General features: G+C 39.8%; 1 protein-coding gene across 5 annotated transcripts in view; it reads left to right on the top strand.

Annotated features, from left to right (window-relative positions):
• The window catches only part of DENND5A (DENN domain containing 5A), an 84,776-nt gene that overhangs the window by 42,361 nt on the left and 22,784 nt on the right, over positions 1–19,631 (top strand). For 4 of the 5 annotated variants that reach the window (XM_070491081.1, XM_014844089.3, XM_070491082.1 and 1 more), the window contains 7 exons: positions 1,353–1,540; positions 5,902–6,219; positions 7,403–7,618; positions 8,122–8,356; positions 13,908–14,058; positions 14,739–14,832; positions 17,465–17,596. In XM_070491081.1, the coding sequence (XP_070347182.1) occupies positions 1,353–1,540; positions 5,902–6,219; positions 7,403–7,618; positions 8,122–8,356; positions 13,908–14,058; positions 14,739–14,832; positions 17,465–17,596 (1,334 nt within the window). The remainder of the gene's footprint in view (positions 1–1,352; positions 1,541–5,901; positions 6,220–7,402; positions 7,619–8,121; positions 8,357–13,907; positions 14,059–14,738; positions 14,833–17,464; positions 17,597–19,631) is intronic. The other variant, XM_044751844.2, reaches the window with a different exon arrangement.

Genomic DNA, 19,631 nt, shown 5'->3' with positions numbered 1-19,631 from the left:
GAACATGTGCCCTTAACCGCTGCGCCACCAGGCCAGCCCCTGGGATTGTATTCTTAATTTCTCTTTCTGCTACTTTGTTGTTAGTGTATAGAAGCGCACCCAATTTTTGTATGTTGATTGTGTATTCCGCGACTTGACTATATTCATTTATTGTTTCTAAAATGTTTTTAGTGGATTCTTTAGGGTTGTCTATATATAAAATCATGTCGTCTGCAAAGAGTGACAGTTTCACTTCTTTTCCAATATAGATCCCTTTTATTTCTTTTTCTTGCCTGATTGCTCTGACTAGGACTTTCAACACTATGTTAAATAAGAGTGGTGACAGTAGACATCCTGTCTGGTTCCTGTTCTTAGAGGGATGGCTTTCAGTTTTTCTCCATTGAGAATGATATTTGCCGTGGGTTTGTCATATATGGCCTTTATTATGTTGAGGTATTTTCCTTCTATACCCATTTTATTTACAGTTTTTATCATAAACGGATGCTGTATCTTGTCAAATGCTTTCTCTGCATCTATTGAGATGATCATGTGATTTTTTATTCATTTTGTTAATGTGGTGTATCACATTGATAGGTTTGCGGATGTTGAACCATCCCTGCATCCCTGGAATGAAACCCACTTGATCCTGATGTATGATCTTTTTAATGTATTGTTGTATTCGATATGCTAGTATTTTGTTGAGGATTTTTGCATCCATAGAACAAGAGTTTTGAGTCATGAAAGGCAATCTTTCAGGTCTTTCAAGTTCTAGGGAAGCATTTTATCAAAGTGTTAAATGGCACATTTGTGTTGTTCCCATTAGGAGAGGTTGACAGCTGGAGGGCAGACTTGGCTAGTGTGGAAAACCAGCTTCTGCATGCTTGGTGGTTCCTTGGGCTTGATCTTGAAGGCGAAGCTCACATCAGCTCCTTATAGAGTACAGACATATCTGAGTGATTAAAAGCCTGTTTTGGCTTCCATGCTAAACGGAGACTCAGACCACTGTTCCTTTTCTTTTTGTTCCAGTTCCCTAGCCCCTTTCTACTTAAGGGAATCTACTTAACATTCTGGTTTAGTATTTGGAGCAAAGTGCTATTTATGATTTCTATTGTATTTCCATATTAAATTTTATTACTAGCAGGGACCTGTGTGTAGGGGGGTATATTTCACCTTGTGGTCCACTGAGGTCTCTGGATTGTCTTTCTGACACCCACAAGGGTATCACACTCTGAGCGTACCCTTGCTCAGGTATCCTGAAGTTTATCCTGATCCTTTCTAAATGTGACATTGTGTTGAAAGTTTTAACTTACTATGTGGGGAAGCAAGTGTCTCGGTTTTGACTGGTTTGTGTGTGTGTGTTTTTTTTTACCCAGATTACCAGAGACTGATGACTGTGGCGGAGACAATTACAGCCCTCATGTTTCCTTTCCAGTGGCAGCATGTCTATGTCCCTATTCTCCCGGCTTCTCTCCTACATTTCTTAGATGCTCCTGTTCCATACCTAATGGGCTTGCATTCCAATGGTCTGGATGACCGGTCAAAGCTGGAGCTGCCTCAAGAGGTGAGAGAAATGTGGAGCTTGAGTGCTGATGCCCCTGGTCCCAATCTAGGACTGGGGAGAGAAGGGCTTTGGGATGAGCCCAGGGTGGTATTTTCAAGTTTATTTTCTTTTATTTTGGGGGAACATAAATAACTTTCCAGGAGAAAAGTTAAAACAATGAACATTTAGCTGAGCTTGTCATTCCAGAAATACTTGTCATCTTTGTCACCTGACATACATGCATTGTAATCGCTGTGTTTATACTATTGTGAATTGCCTTTTTATTACAGTTTTTCAAGCACAGTATTTTACATTTTAAGACATTTGTTAGAAAAATCTTTTTATTATGTAACACTTTAAACATCTGCAAAAGGATAGCATAATGAATCCCTGTGTTTTCAACACTCAGCTTCAATAGTTATCATACATGTTAAATTGTGTTTTACTTCTCTACCTTCTGCTTCCTATTATTTTAAGAAAATTGTACATAATATGATTCATAACTACTTTAGTAGTCAGAGCTGTATTAATAAATCAGTGGTTTTCTTTTACAGGCTACAGTTGATCTGTAAATGTTGACCTGATCATAGTGATTCTTGTGGTACTGAGCCAGCTTTGAAAATTTCTTTTCAAGATAAGGAAAGCCTTGAGAGAATGTTTTTCTTTTCTTGCTGTGAGGATGGCCTGCTCCTCTTTCCTATTGTGTCAGATATCAAAAGAATTGATTTATCATTTGTATTTATTTGTTTATTTCCTACTTCGTTCTAACATAGATTTAAGGCATGATTTGAAATAAAATTGTTTTATTTTTACTTTTTATTTTCCTATAATTACCAATAGAACTGGTCTAGCTTTTTATGTCATTTTGTGGCTGGTATGAAACCAGCTAGGGGAAGGGCTTTCCTACTCAGATTTCTTAGTCATTAGAAAGACCTGGGAAGAAGGCTGTGGAGTACACATACATAGAGTCAACATGACTGTTTCCTCTCTCCATCAAAATTTCTTTGCAGAGGGGGAGATATTTGCGTTTAACTGAGGAATATGAGTAAGGGTACCTCTAAAGAAGAGAACATTATCATGGAATTGGATCTGAGCAGTGCTCATCTTGTTGGGCATGCTTGGGCAGCATCTTTGATGAAACCCCTGATAATTAGATCACACCTGTAATAATTAAATTATAGACAAATGCATCTCTTTACTCTCTTTCTCTCTCCTTTGGTGTTAGAATCAAAATGTCTTCCTTGCAGCTTCTTTCATTTCCGCCCCCTTGGCTCCTTTGATTCTGTATAGCTGTGTGCTTTTTGGGGTGGGACCCCAAAATAAGGACTTAAGGAATAAAAGATCTAAACCATTGAGTTGGCGTATTGGGTTTTTATGTGTATTTGTCTATTCTACCAAAAAATATACATGAAGAGTAGGTATCAAAGATTGAAGAATGGGGAGCTTTTTATTGCTTGCTTTAAAAACATGCATATTTAATATCAACACCTCTTCCTAGTAAACCTAATTATAATTTTGTAAAGTCAAAATAAGAATGACAACAAAAAATGATTGAAAGTGGAAAGCCAAAGAGGCATGCTACATGCATAATTTAATAAATAAGTCACTAGGCAAGAAGCCCGATTCTCAGTTTTATTTTCATCTTTGGCATCAGCTTGCTGTTTACTTGGGGCAAGTTCTATTCCTGCAGGATCGCTCAGCATCATTCTTTGCATGCTTCATGTATGTGGGTATATGAAGAGGCTGCTAGGAGACTAGCAGTTTTCTTAGTGGGACTGTTTGAGAAACCACGGGTAGTCTGAGAAAACCAAAAGTTCACGCTGTTCTGAGGTACTGGGGCCTCTACTTTTGCAATATTTCCCATCATTGCTGCATCCTTTGCCTCTCCTGTGGTCTACTTGGGAAGGAATGGTGGCAATGGGACCGTAGAATACCTGTGTATACTTAATAAGCAGTCTTAGAGTTGCAGAGTCCCACTTCATGTAAATTGTCCCTCTGAAGATCCCATGTTTGTGGGGGCAGTTACATAGCTGGATTTCCTCTGCCTTAATTTTTAGCAGATAACCTCTGGGATATCTGAGTCTGTGTATCCCCCTTGGAAACTTTAGACTGGGGAGAAAAGAACTGACTTTCTCAAGGAGTGAAGCCCCATGAAAGGTACACATAATGAATGGAAAGTGATAATATCTCTGAAAGACAACTTTGGGATGTCTCAGAAATGATATACATTTATAATAAAAAATTCTAACAATGCACAAAAGCATAAAGTAAAAATTGCTTCAAATTTTACCACCCAGAGATAACTGCTTTCAACATTTTGGTGGACTTGGTGTGGTGTCTTTACGCTGCTAAAAGGAAGCTTTGAGGCAGGACTTGGGAAATTCACCTGGGCCTGTGCAAGGGGGTATTATCAGGATAGTGGGTAGGGCGAATTCGATTAATAAAAGGGGCTTTCTCCAGAGGGACATTCCCCAACCCCCTAAATCAGAATTCCTCAGTTGCTGCGCCATCTTTGGCATCAGAAGTCTGTGAAAAGCCCTTTGTTCCTTTGTACACCAACACATGAGCTCAGCTGGCCCTGAGCAAGTGAGAGTGCTGAGCTGCCTTTGTGAGGCATCCTTTGTCTGGGCTTCTCTTTCGGGTTTCATTGTGTGCGTGTAGGAAGGAGGCGGTTCGTCCACAGCTATGTCAGGGGAAGCAAGCAGAGGATATTAGAATAAAGAAGGGGGTGTCGCTTTTTTCTGTCTTGGGCCCTTCCTTCTTTCCTACTTTCTTCCCCCCTTTTCAGGATACTCTTTCAATAGCTTTTTCCTAGTTATCCATGTGTTGAGCCCTTCAGAGAAGAACGTGTAGATAGACTAGGGGGCGAGGCTGGCTGTGATTTGGTGTTAGGAACTCAGGGCTGGGAAGGGGCATTGTGACCTCCTACAGAGAGAGATTTGGGAGACTTTTTGGGATTTTGTGGATCCATGTTGTCATTACCCCAGAGCACCTAAGTCTTCCCATGGTCTTTCCCAACAAGGCAGGAGGTTAACTGAGGAAAACTGATCACTTGGGTTGAGTGCCTCTTCCAGGCTGCTCCTTGTCCCCGACGCTGTTTTGCAGGAGTTGGCTACTTCTCAGCTGAGGAAAGGAGTACATGAGCAGTTTGAGATGGGTTTGCAAATTGCTTCTGTTTGCCAGAGACCTCCACATGCGGGGAGGAGACAGCCTGAGGCTACTGTATGAGTCTAGTAATTGAATGGCCTCCTTTTTCACTGCCTTCTTATCCCTACCTCCTTCAGCCCAACTCAACAAAGAATGGCTAGTGGTGTCTACTCAGAGGCTCCTGTCTTAATCTAGCCCATCTCTGAAGTGTGCCTGAGCTGCTTTCTCTCCTCTAGCCACCTCTGACCAGGAGTATATCTACACTATCTGTGGACATAGCCTTTGGAGTTTATAAAATTCTTTACAAACATTCTATATTTGGCTCACAGCAGTGGGAGAAAAGCCAACCAGGCACTGTTGAGTGGATACGGTTATTTTTAGCTGCCTCTATGTTTCCTCTTGGACAAACTGCTTTTTTTCCTCTAAAGAGAAGAGAACCGTCGGGGTAAATGATTGCGTTGTGTGCCTCTGGTGCGTCACAGTGCTTTGTTCTTTTGGCTGTATGGACAGGCCTTCTGAGGCAGGTGATCTTCATGACCAGATGATTTAATTCTGTCTTTACTATCTTGTGTGTGTGTGTGAAGAAGATTGGCCCTGAGCTAACATCTGTTGCCAGTCTTCTTCTTTTTTTAAATTTTTTGAGGAAGATTAGCCCTGAGCTAACATCTGTGCCAATATTCCTCTACCTTGCATGTAGGATGCCCTCCACAGTATGGCTGATGAGTGGAGTAGTTCCTTGCCTGGGACCCAAATCTGTGAACCTGGGTGGCTGAAGCAGAGTGTGTGGAACTTTAACCACTCGGCCACAGGGCTGGCCCCTGGATAGACTTTTTGACTCACTCCTAGTGTTCTTTTCGCTAATGTAGGAATTTGTGAGTTCAACAAGCATTTTATGAGCATTTACTATATGTGAAACTTGTGCTAGATGTTAAACATCTGTGGCATCACATAATACTTACACTGTCTAAGATAAGTGTTTTTATGTATTTATTTCCACTTTACAACTGAGGAAGCAATCAGAGAGGTTAAGCAACTTTCCCGACATACAGCTAGACAGTGTCAGGGGAAGATTGGAACTCAAGGCTGTCTGCTTCCTGAGCCCCATCGTCTTCATGCCATACCCCATACATGCCCGTTTCAGATGTTTTCTTTTTCCTCTCCTGTTCATTATCCTTTCTAAAGTTTCTTCCTTAATGCTCTAGAGTTGTTCACACTCTTCCTGTTTTGACTGCCAGGCCAACCTCTGCTTTGTGGACATTGACAACCACTTCATTGAGCTGCCGGAGGACTTGCCTCAGTTTCCCAACAAATTGGAGTTTGTTCAGGAAGTCTCTGAGATTCTCATCGCATTTGGCATTCCCCCTGAAGGGAACCTTCATTGCAGTGAGAGTGCCTCCAAACTGAAGAGGCTCCGGGCCTCTGAGCTTGTCTCTGACAAGAGGAACGGGAACATCGCAGGCTCCCCTTTGCATTCCTACGAGCTCCTCAAGGAGAATGAAACTATCGCCCGGCTGCAAGCCTTAGTCAGGAGGACTGGGGTGAGCCTGGAAAAGGTAAGATGCCGTGACAGGTTTGGTCTGTGCTGGGGTGCTGCCCTGGTGAAATAAAGTGTGGAACGAGAAAGCATTCAGTTCAGGGCAAGGCATATTTGTGAACAGTGAAAGAATGCTCTTGTATGGGAGGGTCTAGATTCAGCTCTGGCAAACATTATCCAGTAAATGCTACCTAATCTAAATCTAGGTAGCTTCTCACTAGGGCATCAAGGAGAGCCTGCTGTCATCTGTGTGAACGCTACTGCAGAGTGACTTGGAGGGATGATGCAGCTAATCTTTGTGTTCAGACCTCTTTCAGATCCATTGTCCTGTGAATTTCATAGCAACCTAAAGCATAGAGAGCAGGTATTATTAACCTTGTTTTACACCTCAAGAAACTGAAGCTTGAGAGCCTCCATTAAATGCCTAATCAGTGGCTGATCTGAGGCTAGAACCTGGTACTCTTGAATTGTAGTCCTGTGCTTTTTCTGGGGATGTACTTAGCTTTCCATTTCCTAACTTTGATGAGACTATCTGTTTTCTGTAGTTTTTTACCCATCTCTTCGCCCTCCCCTGCCTTCTCACTGTTCAGTTGCTTTTGTAAATTACATATGAACAAAACGGGCCAATGTAATCATTTTGTTGAGCTAATTTTTTAGTAAAGTATGAAGCATTTCATTTCCTTGCTTTATTTAGCTAGTAGAGCAGATATTTTTTAAAAACCATGGCCAGTTAAAGAGGAGCACAGAAATATTTAGAGATTAAAAAGGTTAAGAAGGACACAGGAAGGAAAAATTCTTAGGGAGAAAGATAAGGACAGTGATATGGGGGAGAAAAATCAGAGATGAAGGCAGACCTTTTTATCATTTTCTCATTGACTTCCCAGATTCCCTCCTTCCCCTGACCCTTGAGATAAGTAGCCAGCCACCTTTTCCTCTATTGCTGAATCTCTCTCTGTCCATAATGGTCTTATCTCTACTTTCATTAAGTTGCTAGATAGCTGCAAGTGGAACGTCCTCATTTACCTCTTCTCCATGTCAGAATCCCTTTCTTTCTTTTTTTCCTTTCTGTTTTTTTCTCTTTTGTTTATTTTCTCCATTTGCTGCAAAGTAAGTGACCACTGGGGAAAAAAACAGATGAGTTGCATTTCTTTGTGATAAAAGGAGAAGTTTATGTGTTTTCAACTGTTGTTTCCTTTTTGTAGCTGGAAGTGCGTGAAGACCCCGGCAGCAATAAGGATCTGAAAATTCAGTGTGATGAAGAAGAACTCAGGATTTATCAGCTAAACATTCAGATCCGGGAAGTTTTTGCAAATCGTTTCACTCAGATGTTTGCAGATTATGAGGTGTTTGTCATTCAGCCCAGCCAGGATAAGGAATCCTGGTTTACTAACAGGGAGCAGATGCAAAACTTTGATAAAGTGAGTATAATCCTACTGGGGAGGTGGTAAAGAATGAGAACATGCCAGACCCTCTAGAAGATTTAACTGAAGATGAGGTTTTTTTCCCCGTAATATTATATGGTGGAAACAAGTTCATGGTGCTTTTGATGTTGATAAAATATAAGGTTTTGTTGCGTTAGGGCACTGTGCTGGTTATTACCGTCAGGTGATTTACCTTCCATCAGAGAGCTCTCTTAGACCTTTGTCTAAGGTGCACATGCAGTTTGAACATCAGAAGTCTTGGAAGATTACCTGAGTAAGTTTGGGCTAATATGTCAAAGTTTCAGGATATCCGAAATTATATGAGTGTTAAAAAAATGATGAAGAGATTTTTCTGTTGGCTTTTCATAAAGACCTAGAAAGCTTCAGAGAATAATTAACTTACTGGATCCCTTGGGTGTGTTGCCTTTGCTGATCAAAGCTGACATGCACTCTTCTCTCTTCCCTGCTGATGACTGTCTGTTTCCTTTTGGTCCCACCAGGCATCTTTTCTGTCAGATCAGCCTGAACCCTACCTACCCTTCCTCTCAAGATTCCTGGAGACCCAGATGTTTGCCTCTTTTGTTGACAACAAAATCATGTGTCATGATGATGACGATAAAGACCCTGTGCTCCGGGTATTTGATTCTCGAGTAGACAAGATCAGGCTGTTGAATGTTCGGACACCTACTCTCCGCACATCCATGTACCAGAAGTGTACCACTGTGGATGAAGCAAGTGAGGCCTCCTTGTTGCCATACTTTCTAGCCTCTTGAATTATGTCACTTATGTGTCCTTGTCCTTAAACTTGCCAGCTTTTTTCCCTGTTTCTGCTTTTTGCATAAGTTGTTCCCTTTGCCTGAAATGTTCTTCCCTGTCTTTTATGCTTGGCAAACTTTTCTCATCCTTTAACACTGTGTCAGTTAGGAATGGATCCTGCCGTTAGTAATAGAGATCTAATCAACAGTGGGTTAGACAGATGGAGGTTATTTTTCTCAAACTAGCAAGAAGTGTAGAATTGGTGGTTGCTGGGGTTGGCTCAGCTGCTCAACAATGTAATCAGGAACTGAGATTCTATCTTTTTACTCAGCTGTCCTTAGTATATTGACTTTTATATTCACGCTTGTTGCCTCCTGGTTACAGGAGACTTTTTATGTTCATATTCAAGGCAAGAAGAGGGGAAGGTTGATGCCAGCTGTATTTCCCCTTTTGTATCAGAAAACAAAAGCTTTCCCAGAAATTCCCAACAATTTCTGTTGTCTCAGAGGCTGGAACCTTGTTCTGTGACCATCCCTAAGTGTAAGGGAGGCTGTGAATGTGTGTGTTGAACTGGGTGTAATTTACCCCAAACAATATTGGGGTTCTATTAGCAAGAAAGAAGGGCGAATGGGTTATGAGTAAGGGTTGACAGTGTTTACCACAAAAGTTTAGCTGATCTGTCTCCTCCTTTGTGAAGTCGTCTTCGATGCCCTCATGCAGAGTTGCTGGATTCCTCCTCTGTGCCCCAGTGTTGCTTTGTTCTTGCCTCCCCCCATGATCTCTCTTCTTTTGAGCTTTCCTTATCAGGGAACAAATTAAGAGCAGAGACTGTATTTCCTTATTTTCTTACCCCCAACCCTTTAGCATGTGCCTAGCACATACGGATGTTAAAAAAAAGTTGTTTGCTACATGCATGATTGAAAAGGCCTTTTTATTCACAGAGGCCCTATCTAGATCAGTTCAGCTGAGAATAGTCTCAGCTTTAGGTGTCAGATTAAGTGGTGTGTTCACTTCCTTGTGGGATGTTCAGTGTCCTTGTTGTAGCCTTTTTGTATATTTTGTTCATTCATTTATCAAATACTATAGATACCTACTACATGCTCAACATATGGTAAGTGCTCAACAAATATTTACTCAATGAGTGAATGTGCCAGGCCTTTTCCTAGGTTTTGAAGATATAACTGGTGACAATTTGGACAAAGTCCTGCCTTCATTGACCTTACATTCTCTAGCCTTCTGTCTTTACCTTTTATCCCTTGTTCCACGCCTTTCATTAAGAGGACAATCCTCTTGGCTAAGGCCTGAGTACATGTTGCTCATGCAAGTGCTCTACTCTGACATAGTTATCCTTGCCTGCTGGAACACTTCAGGCTTCTGATTCCCGAACCCTGCCTAAGGCTTTGGTCCTGGGAAACTTGATGGTGGTTTCTACAAGACTGCAGGTTTACAGAAACATCTTCCAAGCCATCAGTTTAAATCAGGACTTCCCAATCTTTTTATGTTGTCCTACACTTGAAAATGACAATATTTGTATGTGGCATACTGGAATAAAAGGAGGAATCTGCTATAAAGGCTATAGAGTGAGAAGTTCTAGTCACTTGAGGCCTTGCCCAGCTGCCACAAGGGTTGAGGCAATCAGTTCTCAGACCATCTATAATCATTTGTTGAACACCAAACACCGCAGCATACTGATTTGAGTTAGAATTACTCTGGCCTCACTTGTGGCAAGGACATGTGTTGTTATGGGCCTGGGAGAATGTGGGGTTTGGGATATGGAAGGAAGGTTAGCTAACTTTCGTTTGTGTGACTCATTAAGAAAAACGGATGTCACAGAGATGCTTCAGGCAACTCTGTGCTCTGCTCTCCGGGGTAGTGGGAATATCTTTGCCATTAGTGTTTTCTGTAGTCTGCCCCAGAGAGATGTACCCGAAATACGCTAGAGCAGGGTTCTTCCCTCTGGCCTCAGATCCCTAGCCTAGAGGAGTAGTTCAGCCACCTCACCCCATTCCACATGGATACCTCAGCTTCTTGAACCAGTCTGATAGGAAAATGGTAAAACCATAACTAAAGGGATCTTTTTGGAGACCCTTTAAATTGTTATATTTAGAAGGGATCTTGATGGCAGTCAGTTCTATTCAGCCACTAATTTTATAGGTAAAGATGTTCTGTGACTCATCGCTGTATCTGCAGGGCCTAGAATAGTGCCTGGCATATTTTAGACACTGAATAAGTTCTGTCGAATGAGAGTAAGGGCTGGAGGAAGTGAGGGAGGCCCAAAGAGAAGGCGACTGGACCTAGCATCACAACAAGGTCCGAAGGTTGAGATGTTTTTACATGACTCTAGAAAATACCAGGAGAGTTACCAGCTTGTTTTGTTCCTACTATTTAAAATTTTTGAGGTTTAATTAACATACAGTAAACTGCACATATTTAAAATTTTGCTATATGTGTACACTTACATCAAGAACTAGTAAACATACCCATCACCCTCAAAAGTTTCCTCTTGCTCTTTTTTAATATCTCCATCCTCTCCCCTCCCCACTCTCTCCCCAAATTCTGAGGCAGCCACTGCTGTGATTTCTGTACTTTGGGGTTTTCATTTTCTAGAATTTTATGTAAATGGATCATACAGTATGTGTTCTTTTTTTAGTCTGGCTTCTTTTACTCAGCATAATTATTTTGAGATTTGTTCATATTCCTTTTATTGCTGAATAATATTCCATTGCATGGGCATTACTACAATTTGACCTATTGCTGGACATTTGGGCTATGAAAATTTGTGTACATGTGTTTTCTTTTCCCTTGGATAAACACCTAGGAGTGATTTGTACGTTGACTTTTTAAAGAAACTGCCAAATTGTATTTCAGAGTGGTTGTACTTTTTACATTCCCACTAGCAGTGTATGAGACTTATAGTTCCTCCACATTGTTGCCAGTATTTAGTATGGTCAGTTTTTTCAATTTAGCCACTCTAATAGGTTTGTAGTGGTATCTCATTGTAGTTTTTCTTTGCATGTTCCTAATGGCTAATGATGTTGAACATCTTTTCTTGTTTATTTGGCATCCATTTATCTACTCTGGTAGAGTGCCTGTTTAAACCTTTTGCCCATTTTTTATTGGATTGTTTGTTTTCTTATTACTGAGTTTTGAAAGTTCTTTATGTATTCCAGATATAAGTCTTTTATCAGATACATGATTTGAAAATATTTCCCTCACTCTGTGGCTTGTGTTTTTGTTCCCTTAACAGTGTCTTTTGAAGAACAAAGTTTTAAATTTGATGAGGCTTAATTTATCAGTTTTTAAAAAATATATTATGCTTTTGGTGTTGTATCTTAAGAAATTTTTGCCTAACCAAAGTCACATAGTTTTTTTTTTTTTTCCTCTGTGGCTCCTTCTAGAAGTTTTAGGCTTTATATTTGGGTCTATATCCATATCAAGTTAATTTTTTGTAAGTAGTGAAAGCTAAGGGTCTGCATTCATTTTTTTCCATATGGATGTCCAGTTTTTCTAGCATCATCTGTTGAAAAGACTCTCCTTTCACCAATGAATTGCCTTTTAAGCTTTGTCAAAATATCAGTGATCTATATCCATGTGAGTGTACTTCTGTTTCATTAGTCTTTTAGCCTATATTTACACCAATACCACACTGTCTTGATTACTGTAGCTTTATATTAAATCTTAAAGTCAAAGAACATTAGTCCTCCGACTTTATTCTTCTTTTTCAAAATTGTTTTGGCTATTCTAGGACTTTTGTATTTCATATATATTTAGAATCAGCTTAGCAGTTTCCACAAATAACCTTCTGAGATTTTTGGTTGGGATTGCCTGAATTTGTAGGTCAGTTTGGGGAGAATTGGCATCTTAATATTATTGAGTCTTCTGATCCATGAACATGGCATTTCTCTCCATTTATCTAGGTATTCTTTAATTTCTCTGGAGAGTTATGTAGTTTTCAGTGTACATATTTTTCATATCTTTTGTCAGATTTATCTCTATTTCATATTTATTGGTGTTAGTGTAAATGGTATTTTTAAATTTTAATTTGATTGCTCATTGCTAATATACAAAAATATGACAGAGTTTTGTATATTGATCTATGTTCTGCAACCATACTAAACTTACTTCTAGTAGCTTTTTGTGCATTCTCTCATATTTCTATGTGAATAATAATATTGCCTGTGAATAATGATGGTTTTACTTTTTCCTTTCCAGTCTGGATACTTTTTATTTCTTTTTCTTGCCTTATTGCATTGGCTAGAACCTCTACTACAACATCAGATAGAAATGGTGAGAGTGGACATCCTCGTCCTGAGTTTATTCCTGATTTTAGGGGGAAAGCATTCACCATTAAGTATGATGTTAGCTATAGGTTTTCATGGATACCTTTTATCAGTTGAGGATGTTCGTTTCTGTTACTAGTTTGCTCAGAGTTTTTATCGGAAGTGGATCTTTTATTTTGTCAAATGCTTTTTCTGCATCTATTGAGGTAATTATTTAGATTTAGTTTTAATTTGTTAACATAGTGAATTACATTGATTGATTTTGCATGTGTAAACTGATCTTTCATTTCTTAGATAAGGTTATCTGTTTCTTCTTGAGTGAGCTTTGGCACTTTGTGTCTTTCAAGGAATTTGTCCGTTTCACCTATTGTCAAATTTATTGGCATTAAGTTCTTCCTGGTATTCCCTCATTAATACTTGAAGAATCTGTAGCACTGTCACTTCTCTCATTCCTGATATTGGTAATTTGTGTCTTGTCTTGTTTATCCTAATCAGTCTGACTAGAAGTTTATTAGTTTCCTGACCTTCTGAAAGAACCAGGTTTGGGATTTATTAATTTTATTTATTTGCTGTTTCATTGATTTCACTCTGGCCTTTATTATTTCCTTTCTTGTATTTATTTTGGATTTAATTTGCTTGTCTTTTTCTAGTTTCTTAAGATGGAAGCCAAGGTTGTTAGTTTGAGACCTTTCTTCTTTTCTAAGATAGGCCTTTAGTGCTATAAATCTCCTTTCAAATAATATTTTAATGACATACCACAGATTCTAATGTTTTGTGTTTTTATTTTTGTTCAGTTCAGAATGTCTACTTATTTACTTTTTGGTTTCTTTTTGACCCATGGGTTATTTAGAAATATGTTATTTAATTTTAGGATGTTATTATTGGTTATTGTGGTCAGAGAACATAATTTGTATGATTCAAATTATTTTAAATTTATTGAGACTTATTTTATGCCCCAGAATATGGTATATTTTAAAAATATTTGACTTTTTTTTGTTTAGATTTTATTTTTTTTCCTTTTCCTCCCCAAAGCCCCACTCCTACATAGTTGTATATTCTTAGTCATGGGTCCTAGTTGTGGCATGTGGGATGCTGCCTCAGCGTGGCCCGATGAGCAGTGCCATGTCCGCTTTGAACCCAGGATTCGAACTGATGAAACACTGGGCCGCCTGCAGCGGAGCGCGTGAACTTAACCACTCGGCCACGGGGCCAGCCCCGTATTTGACTTATTTTTTGTTGTTCTCATCCAGAGAAAGCAATTGAGCTGCGTCTGGCAAAGATTGACCATACTGCAGTTCATCCCCATTTACTTGACATGAAGATTGGACAGGGGAAGTATGAGCCGGGCTTCTTCCCTAAGCTGCAGTCTGACGTGCTATCCACTGGGCCAGCCAGCAACAAGTGAGTCAGCCCCAAGGATTCCCCCATCTAGCTCCCTAGTCACAGTGGTGAGGGTCATCTAGTGACTGGGCCAGAGCTGGTAGAAGACCCCTGAATTTTGTAAAGGAATTGTAGAGAGAACCCAGACTATTCAGGTCATTCACTTATTTGAACAAGAAAACGAGTGACAAAGTATCTCATCAGCTTCTCTCTCCACTATGCACATTGGGATAGTTCCACATGCCCAGGACCTGCAAAAAGCCAGGCTGTGGATGGGCTGAGATCATTTCATGACTGAATCCCATATGACACCTAGCACTGTGCTTTTAACAATTAGTGGTTGAAATAATTGGAGACTGAACTGAAAGTAGATAACTTAGCAGGGTTGCTCTTCTTTAGTTTCTTTTGGGGGGTGAGTGCATACCCAGACAGAGTTGATTGAATATAGTTTTGGATCTGCATATGAAGTTTTTGTAGATGTTTCAAGAAAGATATGTCTCTGTTTCCTGGGGAGTTAGCTCTTTCTTGCCCAGTCACCAATCTTTAAGCGGCTCTTCCTCAAGGGCCCTGAGCTAATCTCTCATGACTTCTTGGTGGTTTCTTGGGCCCAGCATTGGTCCTTAGATGTTCAAGTTTTCTCCTGTCAGTTGACCTTATTTTCTTAGTGGGATGTTCTTAATTACCTGTTTTGATTCTGTTAGGTGGACGAAAAGGAATGCCCCTGCCCAGTGGAGGAGGAAAGATCGGCAGAAGCAGCACACAGAACATCTGCGTTTAGACAATGACCAGAGAGAGGTAAGACATCTTAAGAATGACAAGGAATGGCCCTTTTACCATGCTACGCTCTCCTTCTTTTTGCTACTTCTTTGGCCTCTGGTTTCATTCAAATGTCCTAACAATGGCCTCTCCCCATAAAAGGGTAAATAATAGGGTTAGTTCCTCATACCTGATACTTGGGCCTAGGTTATGACAAATCTAGGATGTACGGTGTTTTGCAAATGACAGCTAGTCATTAACCATGTAGGTCCTCTCGCTAAGCCAGGCCCTGTTTGCAGCCCTATTCAGGAATGATGTCACTGCTTAGAAGAGACCTGTTCACTATCCTTTGAGTACTCACTCATACATGATACTCACTTCTGGGGAGTGTGACAGGAACCTCAGAAGAAAAGAGTCTGAAACTTAGAGAAATCATTTTTTAAAAAACTTTATTGAGGTCATAATAGTTTATAACATTGTAAAATTTCAGTTGTACATTATAATTTGTCAGTCACCATATAAATGTGCCCCTTCACCCCTTATGCCCTCCCCCCAACCCCTTTCCCCTCTGGTAATCTCTAATCTGTTCTCTTTGTCCATGTGTTATTTTCCACATATCAGTGAAATCATATGGTGTTTGTCTTTCTCTATCTGGCTTATTTCACTTAACATACCCTCTAGGTCCATCCATGTTGTTGCGAATGGGACAATTTTGTCTTTTTTTATGGCTGAGTAGTATTCCATTGTATATTATATACACCACATCTGCTTTATCCAATCATCGGTCAATGGCCAATTGGGTTTCTTCCACTTTTGGGCTATTGTGAATAATGCTGCAATGAGTATAAGGGTGCATAAGTCTCTCTGAATTGTTCATTTCAAGTTCTTTGGATAATTATCAACTAGTGGGATAGCTGGGTTGTGTGGTATTTCTATTTTTTAATTTTTTGGGAACTATCCATACTGTTTTCCGTAGTGGCTGCACCAGTTTGCATTCCCACCAGCGCTGGATGTGGGTTCCCTTTGGGAGAAATTCTTTTAAAATTTGTGAAGGTTTTTTGTGTCTGTGGTATGGTGGTAAAGAAGGTAATTCTTTTAGAGTGAGAAGGAAGAAAAGCTGAACTTGGGTTAATGCTGTGAATTTCTGAACCTGGGGAGAGGTGTACTTTCTCCCTACTTTTTGTGAATCTTAAAACAGATAATCTTGACTTTTTTTTTCTTGGAGGAGCAAAGGAGAGGAGTGTTACCATCAGGTGCCTGGGGATTGAGGATTCTTGAATTGACCTCCTGAGTCTTCCTTGTTTGTCAGAGTTTCTCAGCTCTGCTCTAACTTGTTCCCAGGAAAGTCTCTAGTTATGAACCTCAAGTTGGAGACCCTACCTTACTTAGTTGCAGAGAAGTTGTGAAAATGGAGCTTCAGAAACCTATTTCAGGAACTTCTCTTTGAGAAAAGACCCTGCAATTTGCATTTTATACATATAAAACCCAATAAAGCATATTGTCTTCATATGTGTCTGGCATCTCTGTGAATGGAAAAGATATTTTACCTTTGCTGTTTTTTAAAGGAATAAATTCAGATTGCATGGTATGGTTATGAATTTTTAACTGCTGATTTATGGGATACAGTTGTGCTTAGAATTTTTGAGAGGGTGCATAAGGGGTGTCGGTATTGGTGTTGTTTTAAGTCTCCCTGGATCTTCCACTTACTTCCATATTCTTCTTTTAGCAGTGTTCACTGAGCACGTTTTCTTGGCCAAAATCGCTGTAGTAAGCACTTTGAAATATCAAGATAGCAAGGAGATAGCCATGTCCTGAGGGAAAACCAGTTTATCAAGGGAGCAAAGTCAAGTACATAGATAACTTCAGTAGAAGAGTCTTTTGAAAGGTCCATATGAGAGGCGAGCCAGTGTTTGACCCCTGATAGAGACAGCAGAGGTCAGTTCTACCTGGGGTGGTCACCAAACGAGACTTTACTGGAGCCAGCATCTGTTTAAGCCTTGGAGGATGATAGGATTGTCTGAGCCTAACCTTGGGGATTAGGAGTGGGGCAGATTGATGGGCTGGAAGATAGACTGGACAGAATTGTACTAGTGGAATAAATATGGGGGAAGGAGGAAGTCTGGGGTAAAAATGTTGATTATAAACCTGGGATACTGAGAGGATGTCAGTATGCAGTTCACTCGTTTGTGTGGGTTCTGTGTTAAAAGAGTGTATGGAGAATCACGAGCACATTGTAAAGAAGCAGAACATACATTTGTTTTGAGCGTGCAATCTTATTTCCCAGACCCTAATTTAGCAAGGTTATACTTTATGACAGCAAGGGTAGATATCTTTGATATGGGCAGAGGAGTTAAACCCCTCCCAGCTTGGTTGGGAAAATGATTTTCTAAGTTGTACTCTGAGATTTGGGTGGGTTTGCACACTGAGTTATACGTGTTGCAACCGTGTGTTTTTTACCTCTTGTATCATTAAAGCAAAGGTGTAACTACAGTACCCATGGAGTGCTTTACATCAGAGAAGACAGAACTCATCATGTTATCTCAGTTTTTCCCTTTACTATGACGGAAGAGGCAGTAAGAAAGTGTAGGGTGATAGTGCCCTCTTCAGGCATCCGTCAGTACTGGTCAGTTGCCTGTGGTTTGTGTGTAAGACTCTGATTTTTTCCATGTAGAAGTATATCCAGGAAGCCAGGAATCTGGGCAGCACCATCCGCCAGCCCAAGCTGTCCAACCTCTCCCCGTTAGTGATTGCCCAGACCAACTGGAAGTTTGTGGAGGGGCTGCTGAAGGAATGCCGCAACAAGGTGAGCTGTGAACCCCTCCGTGTGTGTGCTGGTTCCCTTGACAACAGTATTTAACAATATTTTAAAAATGTGGTTAATACAATGGGATAGTACTAGTTTTAAGATCCTGTTAACTTGGAATTAGGTGTATTTGTTTTAAATAAAATGTACCATTAATTGAGAGCAAGCACACTTTGCTTGATATAAACTTAATATGTATTCCTTAAAATTGAGAGGTGGATATAGTTTTTTAGACATCTTACATTACTTACTTGAAATCATTGTAGTTGAATTGTCTTCAACAGATCAGTCTTACACATATGAAAATGTTTTTGCCTGTCTATTTTAATTTGATAGCATTGATCTCATATGCCTAGAAACAAGAATTTACTGAGTGCCAGTAAATTCCACTATGTGCCAGGCCAAAGTGTGTTATTCAGTTTAAGCTTGGGATGTTTTTCTCAGTTCCACAAAGTCAGTCATTTTTTTTAAGCTTTATTGAGGGATAATTGATATACAAAAAATTGCACACTTTAATGTATACATCTTGATAAGTTTAAACATATGCATACACCTGTAATATTATCACCACAGTCAAGGTACTGAACATGTCCATAACTTCCAGAAGTTTCCTTATATTCTTTTGTGGATTTTGTTTGTTTTTCTGGTAAGAAGACTTAACCTGCGATCTATCCTAACATATTTTAAACTGCACAATATTAAATTGTTAATTATAGGTACTGTGTTATACATGAGATCTCTAGAACTTATTCATCTGGGATACTGAAACTTCATACCTACCAAGCAACAATTCCTTGTTTTCCCCACTCCCCACCCCCTGGCAACCACCATTCTATTCTCTGCTACTGTGAGTTTGACTACTTTAGATACTTCATATAAGTAGAATCATGTAGTACTTGTCCTTCTTTGACTGGCTTATTTCACTTACCGTAATGTCCTCTAGGTACATCCGTGTTGCTGCAAATGGCAGGATTTCCTTCTATTCCAAGGCTGAATGATACGCCATTGTATATATATATACCACATTTTGTGTGCCCATTCATCTGTTGATGGACACTGGGTTGTTTCCTATCTTGGCCATTGTGGATAATGCTGCAGTGAACATGGGGTGCAGATGTCTCTTTGAGATTCTGATTTCAGTTCTTTTGGATATATACTCAGAAATAAGATTGCTGGATCAAAAGACAGTCATTATTAATTTTTAATATTTTATTTTTAAATGTAATTTCCTTTCTAATAAAAACATAGCCTTTCAACCAAGTCAGTATACCATACTTTTTAGGACAAATAACTAACTCGGTCTCTACCTCATCCTGTTTATGCATCAATGGAAAAGAAAGATTTTCCTGCATTTTCATTTTGTAAGTGGTGGTCATTTATAGGATGAAATCAAATATACTTTCTCTTGCAGAAGAAATTATTACCAATATAAGTTAGATTGACATATCAGTACTGATATTTTGAATGAAGGTGTTTTCAAAAAGGCTTCTGTCTTTTCATTCTGAGTCATTGATATCTGTGATTTTCCACACAAGGTTGTCTTTTCTACCATCAAGACCATTGGTGATGCTGCCTTTCTTGAAAGGGGTCTTGTCTGTTGCCTCTGAGATTTATTTTCCAAGCCACCAACATTCATTCTCAAGTTTTGAGATGCATTCCCAGGCAGTTGGGTTTCATTGTGTCCACTGCCTGGTCAACAATGACTATAAAATAGATCCCAATTTCAGAGATTTTAATATGGGGAAAAATGTACCTCTTAGAATTGAAGAGATACAGTAACCAGTCTAAAACTGCCAAGCGTCGGCTAGCATGTGGAGTGATAGGAACTCCCATATGTTAGAAGTGTAAATTGGTATGACCACTTCAGAAAACAGCATAGTATTATCTAGTATTCTTCTCCTAGGTACAGTCCCCAGAGAAACCTTTGCAGCGTGACCCAGGAGATATGTACAAGAAGTTTACAGCAGGGGCCAGTCCAGTGGTGTAGTGGTTAGTTCATGCACCCTACTTCAGTGCCCTGAGGTTCACAGGTTCG

Source organism: Equus asinus, chromosome 20 (assembly GCF_041296235.1).
Source record: "Equus asinus isolate D_3611 breed Donkey chromosome 20, EquAss-T2T_v2, whole genome shotgun sequence".
In the NCBI taxonomy this organism is placed as follows: domain Eukaryota; kingdom Metazoa; phylum Chordata; class Mammalia; order Perissodactyla; family Equidae; genus Equus; species Equus asinus.
The sequence above is the reverse complement of the archived record's forward strand: the minus strand, read 5'-3'. Positions and strand labels throughout refer to the sequence as shown.